Genomic DNA, 15747 nt, shown 5'->3' with positions numbered 1-15747 from the left:
CCCCAAGCCCAAAGGAGAGATCTCGGGTTGGAATGTCAAAGGCTTTATTTAGAAAATTATAGGAAACCTCTGTGCCACCCACTGAGCTGAGGAGGGGGAAAAACACGATGCGGGGCACAGAACAACCCCCCAAGTCCACCCCCCTCCCCCCCCAACCCCAGCACAAGGCAGCTGAGACCTAGCACAGCCCCCACCCCACAGCCTAGCAACTGGGGGGGGGCAGCCCCAGCTGGGGGATGGGGGCAAGGAAGCAGCCACACACTGCACTGACCCAGCTGTGCATGAAGGCACCGCAGGAAAGCGGCACGCCAGCCCCAGCGAGGACCCCCCACCCCCCCACAGGGATGGAGCTGGGGGGAGGGGGAGCAGGAGGTGGGGATCCAGAGGGGGAAGCGTGCGTGGAATACGGGGCACCCAGCACCTCTACTTCCTCCTCTTGGTGCCACGGGGGCCTTCACCATCAGCCGCCCCCCGGGTTCGGCCCTCACCCTTCTCCTCCGCCTCCCTGCCCTCCTTCCTGCGCAGCTGCCCGTTCTTCTCCCCCTGATCCCCCCTCTGCTGTTTGGATGCTTTGTGGCGGGTGGGGGGTGCGCCCCCCCGGGGCCGGCGGGCCATGGCACGCAGCAGGCAGGCAGTGGCAGCCACCAGGTAAAGGGACCACAGCACGACGTGGGGGGAGAAGGGGCGGCTGAGCCGGCGCACGGAGCTCAAGAGCCAGGGCAGGAACGCATCCACGGGGCGCCTCAGGGGCAGCTTGTCCTGAAGTGGGGGGAGGAGACACAAGGAGTTGTGGGGTGAGCTGCGAGCTGGATCTCATGGGGCTTGGTGTGGTGTGAGGAGCGGATTCTACCTTCAGCCCGTGCTGGGCAAGCAGACCATCCAGCGTTGGGTCTCCCAGTGAGACGGTGGGGAAGAATTCCTGGACGTGCTGCCGCCGCCACCACCGTGCAGCTCCCACCCTGCAGGACAAGGCATCAGGGATGAGGATAGGAACCCCACACCCCAACCCGGAGCTGCTGGAGCCATCCTCAGAGCTCCCTCTGCCTTCCCTTCCCTGCTCACCCGCTCTCGGCGCTGTGGGTGAACCAGTACTTGTAGAGCTGGGCGCGGAGGTAGACGGGCGGCTGAGCGCTGAAGGGGTATTTATCCTCATCGACCTGCACCAGGCGGATCACTGCAGGGGAAATGGAGTGGGCACAGTGTCAAAGAGGGGTTGCCCCCATCCCACAGGGCTGCCCGCAGCCCCGTCCTGCTCACAGCCCCATCCTGCTCACCGTCCTCCTTGCCCTGCAGCAGGCGGTGGACGAAGCTGGCAAACCAGGGGCTGCTGCTGTGGTGCGCCAGGGCTGCAAACCACATCTGCCAGTCGAGGCGAGGCTGGTGGGGAGCCACCACGGCGGGAGCTGCACTGACATTCCCAGGTTTGTACATGAACTCGATCTCCTGCAGGCAGGGCAGAGAGAGTTGGAGAGCAGATATGGAGCTCTGAGCTTAGACACCCCGCTAGCCTGCTGTTCTGGAGGGCACAGCTCCCTTCCCCTCACCCCCAGGACGACGGAACAAAGCTCCACACCACGCAGGGACATCCGGGTGTCTCAGCAGGATGGAAACCACAGGGCAGAGATGATGCTCGGAGCGACCTCCAGCCACCTCCCACCCCTCCGTTCCTCCCCCATCCCTCCGTTCCCCCCCCCATCCCTCCGTTCCCCCCATCCCTCCGTTCCCCCCCCATCCCTCCGTTCCCCCCCCCCATTCCTCCGTTCCCCCCCCCATCCCTCCGTTCCACCCCATGCCCCCAGCAATGAGGTGGGCACTCACCGTCCAGCTCTGCTTGTCATAGCTGCCCTCCAGCACCACCTCAGGCCGCCCCCCGACGCCCGTCATCCTGCGGAAGAGCCCGTAGGAATTCACCACCTGGAAGCGCTCGACTGCACTGAACATCTGGTGGATGCCAGGCCACAGCTTGCCATTGGATTCGTAGTCAATGTAGGTGAAGGGCACCTGGGGAGTGGCAGAGAAGGTAGCCACGTCACCCCCCCACCTCCCAAAGGAGAAGAAACAGAGGCTGGGGGGCTGGGCTGAGCCTCTCACCCTCAAAGAAACGCATATGATGTGGGAGAGCTGGCGTGCTCCATCCCCAGAGCACTGCTGCCCAACAGCAGACTCCCCCAGCCCCAGTCAAGGGGACAAAGATCACAGCGTTGTGCCCCACAGCCTGGCCACACCCCCCCCCATGTGCTCACCAAGCTGATGGCAAACATCCCCATGGTAGCTGTGGCGAAGATGGCCCACTGCAGTGTGGCCCACAGCTTCCAGAAGAAGCCACGGACGCAGGCACACCTGCAAGGGGATGAAGGTGCAGTGAGGAATCAGAGCTGCGTGGCCCCACAGGCTGCATCTGCCTGGGGAGGGGGGCAGCTCCTGGCTGGGGTCACGTTGTGGGGATGGAGATCCAGGTTAGCCCTTGCCTCTCTGGTTTGTGGAGAGGATGGGGGCTGGGAGCAGCTCCAGCCACGCTGGTTGTGCCCTGCTCGAGCACTGCAAAAAAACCCCAAAACTCTCTCTGTGCCACCCTCACCCCATGCCCACAGTGTGAGCCAGATCCTGCTCACCAAAGCCCAGCACAGCCCCCACCCCACTCACCGGTACAGAGCAGAGAGGATTTCCCAGGAGAGTGAGAGGAAGCCCAGCCCCACCAGGGGCAGCGTCACCGCTCGTAGCCACTGCGTGAACTCGTGGTAGGTGAAGGCTGCAATGGGGGACAGCAGTCAGGGCCAGCTGCAGTGCCCACGGGGGCAGCAGGGCCGTGGGGACGGCCACCCCAGTGCAGCCGTGACGTACCCACTTTGGATTCCAGCAGCTTCTTCTCCCAGTCGATCTCCAGGCTGAAGTAGTGGACGCTCCAGTAGAGCAGCGAGGCGTAGGTGATCAGTTCCAGCATGGTGGAGAGGAAGGAGAGGAAAGTAGGGGGCCAGGCTGCTGGAGGAGGGGTGCAGCTCAGCATTGATGAGCACAGGGCTTGGCAGGACCAACCCGTGGCATGCAGTTGGACCCAGGACTGAGTGCTCACATGCAGGAAAGGCAGAGCTGAGCCCACGGCACCAGAACAACATCTTCCGGGGTCAGACAGTGATGGTGGCCCGTCCCCTCCCCGTTCCAAACACTGCAGAGGGGACTGCAGCCCCCAAACAGTGCACGAGCCCAGGGACTCACAGCTGCCATGCTTCCTCTTGCCACGACCCATCCAGCGCCCCACGTGCTCCTCATCCAGCAGGGAGAAGGCCAGGACAATGGTGAGAGCGTTGAAGAAGTTGTAGTTGCCCGTGAGGATGATAAGGATCTGCAGCAGGACCTGGGCACGAGCACAGATGGAGTTGGGGGCATCCGCAGAGCCTGAGGGGCACCCCGCTGAAGGCCACACAGCATCCCCACACACCTGGCAGTAGAAGGCGAAGAGCCGGAGGCGACGGATGGGCATGAAGAAGAGCAGAGGGACGGCGATCTCAATGACATAGGTGGCCACCACGCTGAACTTCTGGAACCACACGGGCAGCTGGTGGGCATACCAGGCAGCTGGCGTGGGGATGCACTGCGTCTCGTAGTGATAGGTGAGAGCTGGGAGGACAGCAGAGGGTCGGGGAGTTGGGTTCACAAGGGAGAGCTGCAAAGAGCCCCACGGCTGCTTCCGGGCACGGCCCGAGGCTGGAAGCTGCACCAAGGTGCTGCCTGCTCACCTGTGAGCCCCCACCAGGTGGGGCAGCGGCTGGTCAGCTTCACCACGCCAGAGGCAAACATGAGGCGGAAGAGCAGCCAGCGCACCAACCAGAAGGTGACGCTGTCGTGTGGACGCCAGGCTGTGGAACGCCACTTGAGCAGGCGCAGAGGGGCCACGAGCACGGCCAGGAAGCCTGCTTCCAGCAGGAGGCTGTCCCTGGGGGAGTGTCACAACCCCTGCTGTCACTCTGGGAGCACAGGCTGGGTCTCCGAGGTGACAACAGGGAGACGGAGCCCCTAAGGGAGTAGGTGGCAGGGGCACAGAGTCCCCAGGCAGGGCAGAGGAGGTGCAGGAGGGCTGACTTACCACTGGAAGTAGAGGAAGACCTGTCCTACCTGCAGGGAGAGCCAGCAGTCAGTGGGAGGGAGGCCCCGTGCTGCAGGGGGTTTCCCTTCCTGTCTCCCAGCCCACAGAGAGCCTCCCCCTGAGTGCTTTGCCAGTGCTGTGCCAAACCCAAGAATGGCTGTGAGCCAAACCCAGCCGGTGAGGCAGCACTGCCCAGGGCACGGGATGGAGGAGGAAGGAAGGAGGAGGAGGATGCTCCGAGGCCAGATGTGCTGGCAAGACTGCGCTGCCAGGAACCGCAGCCCAGGAGTGGCTCCAGAGCTCCAGGCTCAGCCACGTGGCCGGCGAGCAGCGGCACAACAGCCCTGGCTCAACAGCCCTGCTTGCAAGCAGCAAGGAGGGGAGGAGGAAGATGGATTTCTCTCCAGCATCACCTTAAAAGGGAAGGACGAGGGCCTGGCACGCAGGGGCTGGGAGGAGGCGGCTCCGGACAGCAGGGAGTCCCAGCCCTGTGCAGCCCCCTGTGCCACTTCCCCTCCTGCTCAGCACAATGCAGACAGCTGCACAGCAGGAGCAGTTCCCACACAGGCAGCTTCCTCTCCCATTCCCCGGTTTCAGAGGGAATCACGCAACAGGTTACGTTGGAATGGATCTTAAAGGCCATCTGGTTCCAACTGCCTGCTGTAGGCTGGGTGCCCCCCATCTCAGGCTGCTCAGGGCCCCATCCGTAGCCCGGGCAACCCCAGGGATGGGGCACCCACAGCTCTGGGCAGCAGTGCCATGGCTGCATCGCCTCTGGGTGGAGGATTTCCTCCAGCATCTGACCTCAGTCTCTTTTCTTTCAGTTTAAAGCCATTCCCTCTTGCTCTGTCTCTCTCAGCTCACGTACACAGCCACTCTCCTCCTGTGCGTCAGTCCCTCTAGGCACTAAGGCCGCAGTGAGGTCTCCTCAGAGCCATATTTTTCCAGGCTGCACACCCCTGTCCTCAGCCTTTTCCTACACACAGCTGCTGCAGCCCCCAACCATCTCCATGACCTCTTCAGGCCCCAATCCCACAGCCCCATGCCTCCGTGCTGGGGGCCCTGACCTGAATGCAGTACATCAGACTGGCTCTCCCAAGGGCAGAGCAGAGCAGGATAATCCCCACCCCGTTTCACTGCCTCCCAACCCCCCTTCTGTTGATGCTGCCCACAACACAGCCGTGACTGAGGGCGCACACAATGAAAGAGGAAACCCCTTGTGCTGCAACTGCTCTGACTCATGCCGGCTCCTTCAACCAAAACCACAAGCAGTGGGCACAGAGCTCAGCCCCTGTGCCTCCCTCACGTGCACCCATACCTGGTAGAGTGAGAGGTAGAACACCCGCAGCACAGCAAACAGCAGGCAGTCACGCAGCGGGGCGCAGAGCAAGGCACCCATCGAGGCGACGGCTCCCAGCAGGCACAGCAGCTCCATGCCCTGCTCCGTGTCCAGCCCCAGGTGTGGGCCGAGCCACAGCAGCGTGGGGACATCACGCAGCTGTTCCCACAGCCCCTTCCCGCTCAGACGCAGCACCCGGCGAGCTGGCAGGATCCCATCACGTCCATACAGCCCTAAGGGATGGAAGAAAGGTGCGGTTCAGGGAGCAGCTCCCCATGGGATGAAGCTGAAGGGCCCAGGACCCTCCCACAGCTCTAAGACTCCATCTCTGCTCCCTGCTGTCTATATAAGCCCTTCAGGGAACCTCAGCTACTCCCAATCCCTCACGACACTGACCCCAAGCCCACAGCCCCCTTGGGATCTCAGCTCTCCCTCTGCCACCAGCCTTCAGCACATCCCCGAGGGGGACACCATGCCTACCAAGCACAGTCTCCCCTTCAGACCTCAAGAAGGGACCCCCCTCCTAAGGAGGGACCCCCCTGAGACTCCCCTTCCTAAGAAGGGACCTCCGAGACCCAAGACCCTCAAGACCCTGCAGGGTCCCCCCCCAAGCAGGGATCCCCTCCATATCTCGTAAGCAGCCCCCCCATCCCCTCCCACCTCCCCCCCTCAGCCCTTCTGAGGAACCCCGGCTGCTGCCCCCCCACAAGGAACCCTTAGAGCCCGCTCCTCGCCCCGGTCCGCATAACGGGGAAGGAGAATCCCTCGGCTCACGCCCCGGAGGCAGCCGCCGGGCCGCTTACCGGGGATCTGAAGGTAGAGCGAGACGAAGGCAGCGAGATAGGCCGCAGCCAACCCTGCCAGGAACAGCTCCCGCGGCCGCCGCGGCGGCTCCCCCATGGCGGGCCCGGCGGCACCGACACGTCCCCGCGCTCGCGCCTCCCGTGACGTCAGCACGCACGCACGCACGCACGGGCCACGTCGCGTCGCGTCACGTGTGACGTCACGTGACGTCGCGTTTGGGCGGGAAACACAAAATGGCGGCGCGGAGAGGACCGGCTAGCGGGCGGGGCTGAAGGAGCGCTGTGCTTTATTCTGCTCCAACCGGCGCGTTCCTGTGGGTGAGTGTCCGCGTGGCTTTCGCGCGAGTGTGAGGCTGCAGTCGTAGCGAACCCCGATCCCAGGGCCTGAGCCGCTTTGTGGTGCCGTGGAGCTCCCTCCCAACCCAAACCTTTCTGTGGCTCTCGGTGCCCGCGTAGGGTTACTTCGGTTTTGGTGGGGTGTGTTGACTCAAAGCCTTTATTCTCCTGAAGCTGAAGGCTTCTGCTGCTTTTTGAATCTTTTTTTGCCTTTAGGAACGTGGGGATGTTAAACTTGGGGGTAGAATCACAGGATGGTTTGGGTTGGAAGGGACCTCAAGGATCGTGAAGATCCAACCCCCCTGCCTCATACAGGGCCACCAACCTCCACATTTAATACCAAGCCAGGCTGCCAGGGCCCCATCCAGCCTGGCCTCCAACACCTCCAGGGATGGACGAGGCATCACAGCCTCTCTGGACAGCTGTTCCAGCACCTCACCACTCCCATAGTAAAGAACTTCTCCCTCACATCCAACCTCGTTCTTCCCTCCCTCAACTCCAATCCATTTCCCCTCGTCCTGCTCTCATCTCCCCTTTCCAAGACTTGACTCCCAAGTCCTCTTTATAGGCTCCCTTCAGGTCCTGCAGGCTGCACTGAGGTCACCCCACAGCCTCCTCTTCTCCAGGCTGAATGAGCCCAGCTCCCTCAGCCTGTCTTTGTAGGGGAGGTGCTGCATCCCTCTGATCATCTTTGTAGCCTCCTCTGGACCCTCTTCAACAGCTCCCTGTCTTTCTTAGGACTTAGTGATGCGGGTTGGGGATCTTAGAGGTCTTTTCCAACTTCAATGATTCTGTAACACTATAACAGGCAACTGCTGGCAGGCATCGTCCTGAGAGATCTGCGGTGTGGGGGGAGCGCAGCGGTCAGTGGACGATACCCAACACCACCCAACCTGCAGCTGCTGCCATGGAAGATGTGGAGTCACGCTTTGCACACCTTCTGCAGCCCATCCGTGACCTCACCAAGAACTGGGAGGTGGATGTGGCTGCACAGCTTGGGGAGTACCTGGAGGAGGTGAGGGGTCTGTAATGCTATGGGCACAAAGAGAGTTTTTGTCACTGCCTGTGGATGCTGCTCATTCCCAGCACAGCTCCTGCCTGTCCCAGAGCTGCCTGGTTAGCTGATGTGTGTGGTTGTGAAATCCAGCAGTGTCTCACATCTGTCCCTTCTGAGTCTTCTCTGCTTTTAGGGGGTGCTGGGGATGTTGCTTCTTGCAGCGTGGCTGTGGAGAAGCTCCTTGGGCTGTGGTCAGGAGGAGGAGGCTGGGCTGTGTTTGGTGGTGCCCAGCACCAGGACAAGGGGCAGCGGGCACAGACTGGAGCCCAGGGAGTTGTGTGTGAGTGTGAGGAAGAGCTATGTGCTGTGAGGGTGGCAGAGCCCTGGCACAGCAGCCCAGAGAGGTGGGGGAGTCTCCTTCTATGCAGAGATCCAAACCTGCTGGGTTGTGCAGCTGCTGCAGGGAACAGCTGAGTGAGGGCTGAAATGAGGGAGCTGCACAGGTCCCTTCCAGCCCCCACGGCTCTGGAGTGCTGTGAACAGGATGCTTTTCCTCTCTGCATTCACTTAGCAGTTTTGTTGCCCTGAACATCACGTTAGGTGCGCTGCTAAGATCTGGATTTTATCCTTTTGTTGTGCTGCTCTCAAATCAATTCTGGGAATCAGCGCTTCATTTTCCCTTTTTCTTTTGTATTTTACAGCTGGACCAAATCTGTATTTCCTTTGATGGTGGCAAAACAACCATGAACTTCATAGAGGCAGCTCTGTTAATCCAGGGCTCTGCCTGCATCTACAGCAAGAAGGTGAGCACTGAGGGCACTGCCACATCGTAGTCCTGAGGTCAAGGTTTGTGCAGGAGCTGCCTGGGGAGCTGTCCTGGAGCTTGAAAGGCTTGGTTGTAATAAAAACCAATGGGTATAATTTCTGAATCCTGCCCCTTTATGTGTGCTGGCATTGGCAAACCAGAAAATCTTGGAAGGAAAACAAGAATTTGCTGCTCAACTTCTCCCTAGAGGGTGGAATATAGGGGGGAAAAAAGAGAAAACAAACCAACAGTAACCAACAGTAACCCTCTCCTTTCCCAAACTTGCACTCCAAATGGCTTGAACTGGGAAAAGAATAAAGTGGGTTATGGACAAATTGAGCTCTGGTTGTCTGAGGATAAGAGGAGGGTTGTGGCCATCAGCTGGAAGGGTTTTTCTGGGAGTTGCTTTCTCTGTCTCCAGGTCTGGCTCCTATTTTGCAGGTGGAGTACCTGTACTCACTGGTCTACCAGGCACTCGACTCCATCTCCAACAAGAAGTGAGTAATGCCCTCCATCCTCTGGACAGGCCACCTGAGAAGGGGCCAGGATCTGCCTGCATGATTTCACTGTAGTTGCAAAGAAAGTGGCTGCGTGCTTCTCGCCTGCTTGTCCCCTCCCCCATTGCAGCACCCTGCTGAATTCTCTTCCCTGAGGGCAGTCATTTGCTTCAGCAACCGACCTTCCTATTGCAGAGTTGGTCCCAGGACCTGTAAAAAGTTCTCTGAACCTTTGGGTTTCTGTGGGATGGGGTGAGAGGACACAAAAATTATTAGGGGCCTGGAGCACCTTTCTGATGAGGAGAAGACGAGAGCCCTGGGGCTGTACATATGGAAGAGAGAAGGCTGAGGGGGTCTGAGCAGAGCTGGTGGATATCTGAAGGCTTGGAGGTCAGGAGGAAGGGGCTGGGCTGTGTTTGGTGGTGCCCAGCACCAGGACAAGGGGCAGCAGGCAGAGACTGGAGGCCAGGGAGTTGTGTGTGAATGTGAGGAAGTGCTGTGAGGGTGGCAGAGCCCTGGCACAGCTGCCCAGAGAGTTTGGGGAGCCTCCTTCTGTGCAGAGATCCAAACCTGCTGGGATGCTCTGTGTGCTGCTGCTGCAGGGGTAGGAAGCTGGACTGGGTGACCTGCAGAGCTTCCTTCCAACCCCCTGCAGTTCTGCAGAAGGCCCCAGCAGGACTTATTTCAGCTTGGAGGGCTTGGCCAAGCTCTTCCCCCAGAGCTCTTCCAGTGGCTTTGTGCTGTGGTTTTCTTACAGCACTCTGCTGTTGTGTAAGGAGAGGGCAGAGCCCAGCATCCTGCAGAATCCAGTGTGCAACAGCCTGGCCTACATGGCAAAGCAACTTGTGATTTATTTCTCCACTGCTGCTGAGATTAGGGCACTGCTTTTGCTGTCACTGTTTCCCAACTGTCTTTCATAACTTGTCTGCTGCCAGCCTGGCTCAAGTTCAGAACGTGGTTCCCACTAAGGAGGGATCAGCTTACAACAGGCAGTTCTGTCTGCCTGCAAACAGGTTTTCTGTAACGAGATGGGTGTTTTGTTTTGTTTTTTTGAGAAGAACCATATAATGGTTTGGGTTGGATGGGCTGAAGAGTCCATCCCCTTCTTTCTCACAGCTCCCTTTGTTTTCTTTCCTGGGCAGCAGCAGAGGAGCACCAGGAGCACCCATGGCAGCTCCTTGGGCACGAGCTGATGCTGTTCACGGCTGGCTGATGGTGCTGACAGCCACGCTGTGCTCTTCACTCTCCTGCCTGTGGTGCTTGGGGTGCTTCTGCTTCAGGGTGATGCTGGAAACTCCTCGCTTGCTGCGTGCAGTGCAGCTGGAGGAAAACTGCCACTGCTTTGCCTTTGGCTGGACCTCTGACTGTGCCTTTGCTCCTTGACGCAGGAGGGAAAAGCAGCCCTGCTCCGTGGGACCAGATGGCAAGGATGCAGATGCAACCTTTGGGATGGAGAAGGAAGAGGTGAGGAGGCGGTGGTGGGTGTGCTGCTGCTGCTGCAGGTGTGCTCTGTGTGTGTTGTGCTGCTGCAGAGGGTGTTCAGCCCTGCATCTGCCTGTTCCTGCACCCAGGCAAGGCAGGAGCACTTGGGGAGGTTCCTGTTGTGAAATTTCTGTGCTGGCCTCCACAGGACAGGACCTGCTGCCTTGCAGCCCTGCTGGGAGAGTTTATTCCCTCTGCTCCATTTAGAGATCTCTACCCTGAGCTTCAGCCTTCCTTTGACCTGGGTGGGCTGACAGTTGGGCAGAGAGGAGCCTGATGAGGTTCACCAAAGGCTATGCCTGGGGAGGAAGAACCACAGCATCAGGACCCAGGTTGGGGCTGAAGAGCTGGAAGGGAGCTCTGCTTAGAAGAACCTTGTGGTCCTGGTAGCCAACGGCCTGACCATGAGCCAGCAGTGTGCCCTGGTGGCTCAGAGGGGAGGGTGCTCATCCCCTCTGCTCAGCCACTGCAGGGCCCCCCCGTTCCAGGCAGGCTGGAAACTGCTGAAGAGAGCCCAGTGGAGCACTGTGGAGGTGGTGGGGTCCTGGAGCACCTCCTGAGAGGGACAGGCTGAGAGCCCTGGGGCTGTGCACCTGGGGAAGAGATGGCTGAGGGGATCTCCACAGGTCCTTTCCAATGTTTCCGTGATTCCTCCTACAAGTGCTGTCCAGAACAGCCCAGAACCTCAAAAGCCACAGCTGTTCTCCCAGCCACGGGGTTGCCCTGTGTCCTCTCTGCTCCATCAGGGCCACGAGGTCCCCAAGAGATACAATGGCACAATGAAAGTAGCCCTGTTGGTCACTGCTGTGGTTCTCTCTCTGCAGTTCCTTTCCCTGGATGACATCAGCAACACCAGCCAGGCCAGCGTGGACTTGAAAATGGACCATCAGCCCAGTGTAAGGGAAGCTGCTGTTGTCCTTCTGGTCTCTCCTCCCTCATATCAGGCTCTGCTCACTGAATCCCTGCTGCCTGCCCAGCAGAGCTCTTTGACTCCTGTTCTCTTGCAGGCTGTGAACGTTGTTCCCTTGACTCCAATGTCTTTGGTTCCCCCAGAAGAGGCTGAGAAGACAAACAACCCTCTGTTCAGGTGAAAGTCCCCCAGCCTTCAGCTGGCCCCCACCTTGCTTCACAGCACAGTCTGACTCTCCCCATTCCATGGCAGAAAGGTTATTCCTTTTCCCCTGGCAGGCAGGGAGGAAGGAAGAGTAACCCCAAGTGCACTGAGATGTGGGGCTGGGTCCTGATGCAGGACAGGAGGGCAGGACAGAGGGAGTGGTGAGGCAGGGGCTGCTCTGGGGTGGGCAGGCAGGGCTTTGCATGGCCAGGGAAGCCAAAGAATGGCAAGTGGAGACAGTCTGCATTCCTGTTGGCCTGGGGATGCCTTGGATCTGCTCCCTCTGTCCTGGGGGACCACGGAGACCTGACGGCCCCCATGTCTGCAGCCGGAAGGGGGAGATCCTGGCCAGCAGGAAGGATTTCAGGATGAACACGTGCACCCCTCACACCAGTGGAGCCTTCATGCTGGAGCTGGCAGGGCTCTCCCCAATGTGTCTGCAGGATCGGCACCGTGAAGAGAACAACGCCGGCGGGGCAGTAGGTACAGTGCTGGGGTGAGGAGCTGGACTCCTCATCTTGAGGAGTGGGGCTGTGGGCTGCACAGAGCAGGGAGGCACTGCTGGGGTGGCTTCCCTTCTGCCTCGAGAGAGGATGTGAGCAAAAGCAATGAGAACAGCCCAGCTCCTTGGGCACGGGAGATGCTGCACTGCCTTTCCTCTGCCTCCCTGCCTTAAGCCAAAGATTGCTGACCCCTTGAATGGGGTTTGTGCCCTGGGCTGTGCTGGGGAGGCCGTCAGCCTCAGTGGGAAGGAGCAGCACCACAGCTGTTCTGTGCTGGCATCCGAAGCCCTGTGGGCAGAGCGCAGTGACCACACTTCTGTCCCTTGGCAGGAGCGCCGTCCTCTGTGGTCGGTGGGAGGGAATCCGTACGTGTGAGCACTGGAGCCATGCCTGTCCAGGCACTGAACTTCTCAGATGATGGAGGTGAGACGTGCAGGATCGGTGGGCTCTGCCCTTCCATCCTGCTGGGCTGGGCTGTCCTGCCTTCAGGCAGCGTGTGGTGCTCCTGCTCTGTCCCCTGACCTGTTTGTTTGCCGTGGTTTGCGAAGTAAAGCCCCTTCCTCAGGGAAAATCCTCATCAGGTGGAGCAAGAAAAGGGAGGTCCTTGATGATCTCATGGCTGCTGACCATTTGCTCGCCCTGCCAGGTGCTGCAGGACCAGATGATGACCACGGTGGTGGGGATGACTTGCCTGCAGACCTTGAGGACAACATGGAAGTGACTCCAGCTGCCAATGAACGCATTGAGCCACAGCTGGTAGGGCAGGCAGGGCTCAGTAAGGCCCTGGAGCCTGGCTGCCCTGTGGCTCACTGCCTGATGTTCCTTCTGTGTCTGCCAGAGTGTGCCCCAGGTGAAGGGTTACGTGCTGCGGCAGCGAGCCCCTGCTGAGGACCTTCAGCCCCACATCAAGGTAAGGGGGGGGGAGACACAGAGAAAAGCAAATCCTAGAATCGTGGAGCAGGGAAAAGACCTCAAAGAAAGAGAAATCCAACTGTCAACCCATCGTCACGATGCGCTCTAAACCATGCCCCCAAGTGCTGCATCTTCACGTCTCTTGAGCACCTCCAGAAGTGGGGATTCTTCCACTGCCCTGAGCAGCCTGGCCACTCCTTTGGAGAAGGATTTCTTTTTTTTTCCCCTGATACCCACCCTGATTCTCCCCTGGTGCAACGCAAGGCCTTCACCTCTTGTCCTTTTGAAGCCTGCATGCTGTGGGAAGCGCTCTGCACTGCGCTTAGTGCTGCACCAATACCCACGGAAGGGTTTGCAGAGCCACACAGCTGCAGTGTGCCCCACGGTGCTCTGCCAGTGCTCAGACACGCTTCTTCCACCAGGAGATGCTGGATCCCTGGCAAAGCCTTGACCCCTTTGGTGACTCTGAGGACAAACCCTTCAGGAAAGGTATTTGAGGTGGGGCTGCAGAAGAGCGTCTGCTCCCCTGCCTTGGGGCTGCTCACCTCCAAAGGGTGGAATGGGATTCTCCCTGCAGATCATCTCCTTCTGCCCCGCAGGGAGGCCCTTCCTGGTGCCGCATGGCGTGGATGATGTGGTTGGTAGCAAGAGGAAAAGGAAGGGATCCAGAAAGCTTCAGGACTTCTTGAAATGGTTTTCTGCCACCTGTGAGTGTTGTGGCCGGACTTTACCTGGGTTGCTGTCTGTTCTTTTCGCTGGATTGCACCTGTAGGGGTTTCTAACTGCAATCCTGTTCTTCTCAGATAACAACAGTGCTGACTGCAGGAAAACCAGGAGGAAAGGACCGACATTTGCTGGTGAGTTGGGGTGCAGGCTGCAGTGATGCGCAGGGCTCCAGGTGCAGCAGTTGTGCTGTGAAGCCCTCGTGGGGTCGGGTTTGCATGGGGAAGGGGCAGTAATCCTTACTGGGGTGACTGAGAGCTGAAACACCTTGGAGGAGGGGCACCCTGCAGGCTGCAAAGCTCAGGTTGCTGCGGCGAGGCTGTGTGAGGGCTGAAGCAAAGGACGTAGAAGGAATGAGCAGTTTGACAACTTGAGACGGATGAGGATTTGTTGTGTTTAATGTTCACAACACAGAAATCTGTGACTTCCAGTCCTGTAGCTGTTCCTCACTTGAAAAGCAGCCTCTAAATGTTGCTTACATAGAGCCTTGCCCCTTTTTTTACTGCAAAACCTCTTCCACGTTCAGGGAAGCTGGGGAGCTCCCAGCTTGTTGGCGCAGCAGTGGTGTGACATGCAGAGAGAAGGACGGACGCTAAGGCAGGGCTGCAGCCCCAAAATCACACTGGGGGGGAGGGGGGGGGGGGGAATCCAGGCAGCCTCAGCCTTTCAAGGGGCTGCAGGTGGGTGTTGATCTGTGCCCGTGCTGTCTGTGCAGATCTGGATGTGCTGTACTGGAAGCAGCAGAAGGAGCGGCTGGCGGCACAGAGGAAGCTGCAGAGCAGGATGGTGAGCATCTGCAGGAAGGGTTGGGGTTATGGTGGGAACCACGCTGGGTAGGGGCTCAGTGCTGCTTTTCCCCAGGGCCCACCCTTGTCACTACCACCAGAGCATGAGGAAGAGGAGGAGGAAGAGCTGGATGCGCTGGAGGAGGAGCGGGGCAACGAAGAAGATGGGGAAGCAGCGGGTACTGCTGGAGCCCCCAAGGGCTGAGCTGCTGTGGGGGGCCGTGGGAGGTCCTGAGCACGGGCTGCTCTTCCTGCAGATGACTTTGTGGAGCACGAGGACATCCAGGAGGAGGATGTGGAGAATCTAGTCGAGAAAGCTATGGGTGAGCCCCTGGGGGAGCTGTGAGGAGGGTACCTCATCCTTCAGCCACTGCGGCGCGTCCTGAGCAGCCGCTGGGTTCTGGCTTTGTGTCCCACCCATGGGGAACATGCGTCCCTGTCCTCACCTGGTGGCCCAGGACCAGGCACACAGTTTTGCCCCCACCACCCTGGTGACACTGCCCTCTCACAGCTCCCTGTGATGCGGACGCGCTGAGCTATGAGGAGCTGGTGAGGAAGAACGTGGTAAGTGCTGCGCCTGAGCTCAGGGCAGGGGGACAGCGTGGGTGCCGTAGGCATCCCTCATCCCCACGTTGTCCTCTTCCTCATTCTCCCTGCGTCCCTTTGCACCTGCAGGAGCTGTTCATTGCCAATTCCCAGAGGTATGTACAGGAGACAGAGCTCTCCCAGCACATCCGCCTTTGGGAGGACAAGATGGGGCCGGCACTGCAGGAGCAGGTACATTGCTGAGGGAGTTGGGGGGGACCAGCAGTGGGGCTGGAGGGGGAGGCAGAGACTCACCCTCCTGTCTTGCAGGAGGAGCGCACGGCCTTCGACATCCACAGCTATGGGGACAGGCTGGCAGCTCGCTTTGGCAGCCTGGGTGAGTGGCAGTCCTTTGCCAGCCTGGTGGCCGGCCTGCCCCCCTTCGAGGTGTGCCGCTACATGCTGGCCTCATTGCAGCTGGTGAGTGTGGGAGGGAGTTTCTGGGGGGGGGGGGGGACAGGAGGAGGGGGAAAGGGGTCCCGCTGCAGCCCCCCGGTCCCTGCTGCAGCCCCCCAGTCCCTGCTGCTCTCCCCAGGCCAATGACTACACCGTGGAGGTGGCACAGGACCCAGGCTTGGAGGAGGCGGTGGACACAGTACGGCTGCGGCTGCTGACACGGGAGCGGGCACACGAGCGCTTCCGCACCTACATGGCCCCTTCAGCCTGCCAATGAGCCCCTCACCCCTTGTTTCCCCCCCCCCCCCCCCCATCCATTCTGTACAGCCCCCATCCCCTACGATCCCCCAGCACCAGGGCTCCCCTGGCTCCCAGCAATAAACCTGCCA

At 59.8% G+C, this 15747-nt stretch overlaps 2 protein-coding genes across 4 annotated transcripts; one reads left to right on the top strand and one right to left on the bottom strand.

The window, feature by feature from the left end:
* Positions 1–27: 27 nt before the first annotated feature.
* LMF2 (lipase maturation factor 2) lies at positions 28–6382 on the bottom strand. Of its 2 annotated transcripts, none has more exons than XM_052681089.1 (14): positions 6224–6382; positions 5400–5653; positions 4082–4110; positions 3735–3931; positions 3437–3615; positions 3214–3352; positions 2842–2979; positions 2644–2749; positions 2244–2340; positions 1819–2001; positions 1275–1443; positions 1063–1174; positions 851–959; positions 28–759 (listed from the first exon to the last, which is right to left on the bottom strand). In XM_052681089.1, the coding sequence occupies exons 1-14, from the start codon at positions 6318–6320 to the stop codon at positions 424–426; spliced, it is 2145 nt and encodes a 714-aa protein (XP_052537049.1). In that variant the 5' UTR covers positions 6321–6382; the 3' UTR covers positions 28–423. The 2 variants fall into 2 exon arrangements, with proteins under 2 accessions (XP_052537049.1, XP_052537050.1); XM_052681090.1 differs by having other exon boundaries at positions 2842–2976; positions 6224–6381.
* Positions 6383–6433: 51 nt separating this feature from the next.
* Positions 6434–15747, top strand: NCAPH2 (non-SMC condensin II complex subunit H2). Of its 2 annotated transcripts, XM_052681093.1 has the most exons (21): positions 6435–6541; positions 7368–7574; positions 8258–8359; positions 8803–8858; positions 10247–10322; positions 11165–11236; positions 11348–11427; positions 11783–11937; positions 12288–12380; positions 12604–12713; positions 12796–12867; positions 13292–13358; positions 13469–13576; positions 13673–13726; positions 14308–14378; positions 14454–14556; positions 14635–14700; positions 14889–14941; positions 15053–15154; positions 15233–15382; positions 15498–15747. In XM_052681093.1, the coding sequence occupies exons 2-21, from the start codon at positions 7467–7469 to the stop codon at positions 15633–15635; spliced, it is 1836 nt and encodes a 611-aa protein (XP_052537053.1). In that variant the 5' UTR covers positions 6435–6541; positions 7368–7466; the 3' UTR covers positions 15636–15747. The 2 variants fall into 2 exon arrangements, with proteins under 2 accessions (XP_052537052.1, XP_052537053.1); XM_052681092.1 differs by having other exon boundaries at positions 6434–6541; positions 14889–15154.

Source organism: Tympanuchus pallidicinctus, unplaced genomic scaffold (assembly GCF_026119805.1).
Source record: "Tympanuchus pallidicinctus isolate F22 unplaced genomic scaffold, pur_lepc_1.0 scaffold19, whole genome shotgun sequence".
In the NCBI taxonomy this organism is placed as follows: domain Eukaryota; kingdom Metazoa; phylum Chordata; class Aves; order Galliformes; family Phasianidae; genus Tympanuchus; species Tympanuchus pallidicinctus.
This window is presented reverse-complemented; position numbering and strand designations above follow the sequence as displayed.